The following is a 7,277-nucleotide window of genomic DNA, read 5'->3' on the forward strand; positions in this document are numbered from 1 at the left end:
CATTGTCCTGCGCTTGAAGGCACAGCATCTTGTTGGTGTGATATGGATGTGAGGCTGGGAGAGCGGCTCTATTGTTCAGTGGCAAGCAGACCTTCGTCGTCCGAGTTGGGTTGTGAGACAGGCGCTTCATCGTCCCCTTCCACATCGGCGTTCGGTGCGTCTCTGTGCGCATCTTTCTCGTCGTTGGGGACAGTCAACAAGTGGCCCATACGCTCCACTTTGGTGCGCAGGTACTTTTCCAACTCCGGGCCTTTGGTGATGGAGGCACCGATCATGGTGGTGCCGGATCTCCTGAGCACGTGGTCGATGTACGAGTCGCCCGAGTCGCTGCCGCTGTCGTCTTCCTCGTCGCAATCGCTGTGTTCGTGGTGATGGCCGTCGTCGTAATCGGACTCGAAGCGGTCGTCCGGGTTGAGAATGTCTTCACCCTGGTGACGCAGTCCTGCGGTGGTCGGGTCGATTTCGGATTCCGACTCCGTGTTGGTTCCGGCTTGCGAGATGACACTGCCGTCAAGACCACCCAAGTTGATCTGGCGTAGCAGGGACGAGGCCTTCTTGGCGCTTGCGCGACTGCCTCCACCTGCAGCAGCAGCAGCGGCGCGACTAGAGCCAACCTTGGCCTCAGCCTTGCTCCTCGCACTACGACTCTTCTTGTGCTTCTTCCGGCGCAACGCCTTGCCAAACTTCCACACCCTCGGCACCATGCCCACTCTCTCCGTGACTTTCACCCCCTCCGCCTCCAATGCCTCCATCTTTTCCGGGTTGTTGGTCAGCAACCGACACTCATCCACACCCAGGTCCCGCAAAATGGCCGAGGCGATGTCGTACTTGCGCGCATCCGGCAGATGCCCCAGCAAGATGTTGGCTGAAACCGTGTCATGACCCATATCCTGCAGGTTGTACGCCATGAGCTTGTCCAGCAGTCCAATACCACGACCCTCTTGGCGCAGATAAACAATGACTCCCCGGCCCAATTTCCGCTTCTGCTGCTGCTGTTGATTGGGATGCTGACCACCAGCAGATTTCGATGAATCGTACGCCTCGGAGATGAGTCGGATGGCCTCGTCGAGCTGCTCACCGCAATCACAACGTTGACTGCCGATGGTCTCGCCCGTAAAACACTCAGAGTGAATGCGTACCAGCGGCGCCAGCGTGTCATCGCCTCCATCCGCAATGTGCGAGCGTGCGTGCTGCGGATGCGAGTGGCGCGGCAGCGGCTTGGAGGCGACCTGGAAACTGGGACCCAGTCTGCCCACGTAGGCTCCTCGAACAATACGTTCCATATCCGTCTCTTCAGGGCCCCACACCTCATCGAGCGACTTGCTACGAAGCGATTGCTGCTGGTAAAGCGGATCCGATTCCTTAACGGGGCGGCCGTCCGGGCCCATCTGGGTGCTGCCTTCGTCGTTCTGGTAAGGATCGATGACCAGCGCCAGGTGCTCCTTGGTGTCGTGCGTGTTCTTGTAGAGGTGGCAAAAGACTTCGCCGTGGGGAGTTGGAACACGGGTGCGGGCGTAGCATCGGACGCGGACGGGGGGCGGTCGGACGATCGAGGCGATGCCGGGCTTGCCGAGTGGCGTGCTGACCTGGGCGGGCATGTATGCCAAAGTCTCAGCTGTGGGTGTCAGCGGAATGTGGGACGGAGCGACGGTTGCTGCAGCGACGGCAGCCTTTCGCTCGTCGAGCGCTTGTGCAATCTTGTTTGCGGGTGCGGAGGGGGGCACAAGCACCGTCTTTGCTGCTTGGTTGCCCGGCTGATTGAGAAGTTCAGGTTGGGCAGGCTCATCACTGGCTCGGATGCCGGTCGCCTGCGTAACAGCCTGGTTCCTGCCGTCTTCCTGCTGAGCGGACTGTCGAGCCTTGCTGGCTTGAGCCTGGGCTTGAACTTGAACGCGCTTGAGCTCGAGCTCCTTCTGCTGCTGCAAACGAACGCTGCGAGGAGCTTGTCTGCTTGCATAGAAGGCTCGCTCTTCGTCTGTCACCTCGGGGACGGGATCGATCTTGACGGATGAGGAAGAGGCAACATTGGCGCTTGGAGAAGGATCTTCAAAATCGTCAAAGTCGCAGTTTGCATACGAGCCACTCGCTCCCGATTGGCGTCTGGAGCGTGTTTGCACTGGACGTGAAGATGCATCGCCGGATGTGGAGGATGTAGAAGCAGATGCGGTAGCTGCAGCAGCTGCCGCCGCCGCCCTGCGCTGGCTGGCGGGCATCTGCTGCGAGTTGGAAGTATGAGCATGGCTGCCGAATGAGTGGTGGAAATGGTGGCGGGTGACGTGTGGACCGGAGCTCAGACTTGCAGCTAGGACCATGGGATCGATGGGGGGCCTCCTCAGAGCATTGAGGGTGGACAGTGGTCTCGGCTTGGACGAGGAGGACGAAGAAGCATAGCTGGGCTGGTGCGGGAAGGAGGAAGGCATCGAGGTGAGAACATCGAGCAGTTCCAGGTCACCCTGAGTGACGGCGCTGTGGGAGTTGGCGGTCTGCATCCTGTCTCGACGCAAAGGATGAGAGGCAGAAGCAACAGCATGCATGCTTATGCGACCGTCTTGCCAATCGAGGGACTTCCTTGAAGCGATGATGATGAAGACGGAGAAGCAAGTAAGTAGCAGAGGAACGAGGTGGCCCCCAAAGCAATCGTCGGATAGGCTGGCCGTGAATTATGTACCGGACGAGCTCGAATGAGAGCGGCTGCCAACACCCATTTCGGTTGTATCACGCTAGAAATGACTAAGTGAGTTGAGAGCGGGGGAAGAATTGAGAGGCACCGCACTCACTCGTGCTGATTCGTCGATTCCAGCAAGCCTTGTTTTCCGCGGCTCTAATACGCCTTTGTTCATTTTCAACTTTCAAGGCCGAATCCGCTTACTAGCATTGCCACTTTCAGCGCCTCTTGTTGATAGACTTCCGCATTAGACCATGCTCACGGCGAAGTAGCACGACGACGATGATGTTCACTGCACTGTAGTCTCACGGCATGATATCAAGGTGGAGTGGGCAGTGACAAATGTATGGGTACCGCGGCCAGCTTCCGACCTAGCAGCAGCCTTAAGCCCGGTGAGCCTCGGACTCACGACCGGACTTCGGCTTTGTTATCCGTTTTTCTTGAACAGTGTGAGACTGTAGCGCGCTGAACAAATGTCACTTCTAAGCGAGATCGGCGATGTGCTTCCGGTCTATATTTCGTACGAAAGAGAAAGCGCAGCAATCCCGCCGAATCAAGCGACAGAATGACGCGCACCATCTTGGTTGGTTGGTGTCTGACAAGATGACGGCATGCCAGAGCAGCTACGGGACCATTGGATTCACTCACGACGCTCGGTAAAAGTGGATGCATTAATAGGTGTGCTGCCACAGCAACCACTGGCAAAGGCAGCTGCTCATCAATCAAGCAAGGAGGTCGCAGCATGGATTCTTTGGGGCAGGCACCGGATGAACTCGCCACCTGCTCAAGATTGAATGCGATTTTTTCTTTTCTTTTCAGATTATCCAAAAACTCGAGAGAGGTCTGTGTGGTGTTTCTGTGGTGTATGGGTTGCGTGCGTGCAAAGAAAAGCCCTCAATTGAATTTACTGTATTTTGTGTGGTTGTGAGTGAGGCGAGTGTGTTTTCTAAGGTGTTGGTCTCCGTTTTTTTCGCACACACGCATACCGCTCTGTCTGAAAGTGTAACTCTGCACGGCTCAAACTCTGTCAAAGTCTTCGGTGTGGGATGTCATTCGAGTTGACTTTCGCCTTTGTCGCACTTCTCCACAATCACCTTTCCATCTCATCTACCATCACCACCATCCATCACCATCACACCCCGTCCTCTGCTCGCTTCCTTGATTGCTGGTCATCTGTCTCGTTCAAGCCTACAGACCATCCAACATCCGTACGACATCTGTTCCTGCTTCGATTCGCTCGTCTGACCACACAAGATCTGCATACCGCAACCTCCTCTTCCCACCAGCACGCTCACTCACCATGTCTGGCATCCGTGATATGTCGCGTCGTCAGGACAACTACAAGGCGAAAGGTGTCTTCAAGCAGGATGAGCTTCGTCGCAGGCGTGAAGAGGCTCAGGTCGAGATTCGTCGTCAGAAGCGCGAGGAGTCCATGGCAAAGCGAAGGAACCTCAACGTCGGCGACGACTCCGACCCAGACTCGGATGATGACGACACACAGTCCGCCGCCATTGAAGCCCAGCTCGCAGACGAACTCCCAAAAATGATCGAGGACGCCATGAGCGACAACCTCGACCGACAGCTCGACGCCACCATGAAGTTCCGCAAGCTTCTCTCCAAGGAGAAGAACCCTCCCATCGAGCGCGTCATCGCTGCTGGCGTCGTGCCTCGCTTTGTCGAGTTCCTTCGTAGCGTACACAGCATGATCCAATTCGAGGCCGCTTGGGCGCTCACCAACATCGCCTCCGGTACTTCGGATCACACCCAGGTCGTCATCAACGAGGGCGCTGTCCCCGTCTTTATCGAGCTCCTCTCCTCGCCCGTCCTGGACGTTAAGGAGCAGGCCGTCTGGGCGCTCGGTAACATTGCCGGTGACAGCCCCAAGTGCCGTGACTATGTCCTCTCGGCCGGCGCCATGCGTCCCTTGATCGCCCTCCTGAGCGAGAACCACAAGCAGAGCATGCTCCGCAACGCAACATGGACGCTCAGCAACTTTTGCCGTGGCAAGAACCCTCAGCCCGACTGGAACCAGGTCTCACCCGCCCTCAGTGTCCTTACCAAGCTCGTCTACTCGATGGACGACGAGGTGCTCATCGACGCCTGCTGGGCCATCTCGTACCTCTCGGACGGTGCCAACGAAAAGATCCAGGGCGTTATCGAGTCCGGTGTCTGCCGCCGCCTCGTGGACCTGCTCACCCACCCTTCCACTGCTGTTCAGACCCCAGCACTCCGCTCCGTCGGCAACATTGTGACGGGCGACGACTACCAGACTCAGGTTGTCATTTCATCCGGTGCGCTCCCGCCTCTGCTCTCGCTGCTCTCCTCGCCCAAGGAGGGAATCCGCAAGGAGGCCTGCTGGACCATCTCCAACATCACCGCCGGCTCGTCGCAGCAGATTCAGGCCGTCATCGACGCCAACATCATTCCTCCCCTCATTGACATTCTCCAGCATGGTGACCACAAGACCAAGAAGGAGGCTTGCTGGGCCATCAGCAACGCTACCAGCGGTGGTCTCTCGGAGCCCCAGCAGATCCGTTACCTCGTCTCGCAAGGCTGCATCAAGCCGCTCTGCGACCTCTTGCTGCTCTTGGATAACAAGATCATCCAGGTCGCGCTTGATGGCTTGGAGAACATCCTCAAGGTCGGCGAGATGGACCGCGAAGCTGCCGGCGGCGATGCTCCCAATGCATATGCACTCCACATCGAAGAGTGCGGTGGTATGGTTTCTATTCACAATTTGCAACACCACGAGAACCTCGACATCTACAAGAAGTGCTTCTACATCATGGACAAGTACTTCCCAGACGACGAGGCGCAGGACACCGGCCTTGGTGCTCCTCAGGTCGATGAGACGGGTGCCTTTGCTTTCCAGTCTGACCTCAACGCTCCTCAGGGTGGGTTCAACTTTGCTCCCGCCCAGAACGGTATGCAGCAGTAGAGTCGGGCTTTGTAGCAGCCCTCCGCCGTCGAGCCTCGATGGCCCACTCACATGTCCAAGTCATGAATATGACAGCATGATACAAATTGATACCTGATCGCTCGTCGTTTCCACCTTGCAATCTAGTCAGCCAAGTCGCTATCTATGTAGCTTGGTGAGGGTGGTGTGCGCATCCGCAGTCCCCACACAAAAAGGTAAGTTTGCAGGGAGCGCTTTCGAAAACCCGTCTTTCCCCTCAGCCAAGGTCGCAGGTGGTGAGGCGTGTCTTTCTCTTCGATAGTAGCGTCTACCCTCCGCGTCAAACGTATGTTACTCGTTTCCCCTTTGTTCAAAGTGTCCTGCCTCTCAGTCAGAACCCCTCAATACACACTACAATGTACTCCACCACAACCAGTCCCCCCTCTCATCCATGCATGTCATTGTCGCTTCTTTTGTGCCCCTATACTCTTCATCATCCCATGCAAATGTCGTCGTTACTGTAAAATTGGTCTGCGGAGTGAGAGTGTGTCTGAGGTGAGGACGTGTGTGAAGGAGTAGTCAGGGTTGTGGGGGTTGGGTTATGGGGCTGCGAAGTGCGGAAATCGGGCGAGCCTCCACAATGTGTGAATGCGAGCTGAATTTAGGCAAGAAGGGTATGAATTGGCGCTTTGGTGAATGCTCACAAACTTGATCTTCCGCGTTCAACACTGCGAGACTGCATCTTGGTCTGTCAAGCTCGTCAAGAGCCAGTCGGTTCAGGGCCAAGGCATTGCACGACATCCGACACTTCCGACCACATTACACGCCTTTCCAGCGACTCTGCAAATATGTCGGGGAGTAACAAGACGAGCGTAGCGTCGCGGTTTGTGTCGCAGAGCGATCTGGACGCGGCGCGTTCCAGCAAAGGGTCCTCTTCGTCCACAGCGGAAGAGTACGATCCACGGTCGCTTTTCGAGCGGCTGCAGGCACACAAGGAGGCGAAGGACCAGGCGCACGACGAGAAGTACAAGCTCTCGAACCAGTTCCGTGGGATCGACGAGAGCGAGTCCGAGTTTCTTGCACAGGTCGAGCACGCCCGCAAGGCCGAACTGCGCGAAAAGGAGCGCAGGGAGCGCGAGGAGCTGCAGGCGTTCCGGGCCGCCAAGGTGACCGCTGGAGGCGACCGCAAAGATGCGGTGGATAAAGAAGAGAGCAAGACGCTGCTGACGACCGAAGGCAGGAAGGAGAAGGAGCAGGAGCAGGAGAAGGAGAAGGAGAAGGAGGGAGGCAGTACAGCAGCAGCGGTTGCGCCTAGTTCGAGGAAGAAGAGGAAAGCTAACTCGTCAGCGCTCTTGGGCGTCGTCAAGAAGAAGCCCGCCAACAATACTACGACCAAATCAGCATCTGCCTCTTCAGCTGCAACGGCGCCAGCAAGCAATCCATCGACATCTGACTCAAAAGCCGCTTGACACACCCTTTCTTCGCACACTCGCAGTCGCATCAACTCGGCACTCAACACAATCAACGATACCCCTGCTCTATTCAATACGATTGTCATACAACACTGCGATCACTGCTATCGCACAGGAAGCGGAAACAGCTCAATTCTCAGATCATGTATTGCGATTATACACGAAGCTTTGCGATCGTGTAAATCATTCCAGAAGCGGCTAAGTTCGTAGCTTAACTTGATCGTGCTTGCTGCTCGGCGTTAGA

At 56.6% G+C, this 7,277-nt stretch overlaps 3 protein-coding genes across 3 annotated transcripts; 2 read left to right on the forward strand and 1 right to left on the reverse strand.

Moving 5' to 3' along the window:
• Positions 1–68: 68 nt before the first annotated feature.
• Positions 69–2,489, reverse strand: EX895_000349 (uncharacterized protein; the record flags this gene model as incomplete). The annotated part of the gene is made up of 1 exon (XM_029880950.1): positions 69–2,489. The coding sequence occupies one exon, from the start codon at positions 2,487–2,489 to the stop codon at positions 69–71; it is 2,421 nt and encodes an 806-aa protein (XP_029742336.1).
• A 1,476-nt stretch (positions 2,490–3,965) lies between these two features.
• Positions 3,966–5,603, forward strand: EX895_000350 (uncharacterized protein; the record flags this gene model as incomplete). Its single annotated transcript, XM_029880951.1, has 1 exon — positions 3,966–5,603. The coding sequence occupies one exon, from the start codon at positions 3,966–3,968 to the stop codon at positions 5,601–5,603; it is 1,638 nt and encodes a 545-aa protein (XP_029742337.1).
• Positions 5,604–6,409: 806 nt separating this feature from the next.
• EX895_000351 (uncharacterized protein) lies at positions 6,410–7,030 on the forward strand (the record flags this gene model as incomplete). The annotated part of the gene is made up of 1 exon (XM_029880952.1): positions 6,410–7,030. One exon carries the CDS (start codon positions 6,410–6,412, stop codon positions 7,028–7,030), a length of 621 nt encoding a protein of 206 aa, XP_029742338.1.
• Between the last annotated feature and the right edge of the window lie 247 nt (positions 7,031–7,277).

This window comes from Sporisorium graminicola, chromosome SGRAM_1 (assembly GCF_005498985.1).
Source record: "Sporisorium graminicola strain CBS 10092 chromosome SGRAM_1, whole genome shotgun sequence".
Taxonomy (NCBI): Eukaryota; Fungi; Basidiomycota; class Ustilaginomycetes; order Ustilaginales; family Ustilaginaceae; genus Sporisorium; species Sporisorium graminicola.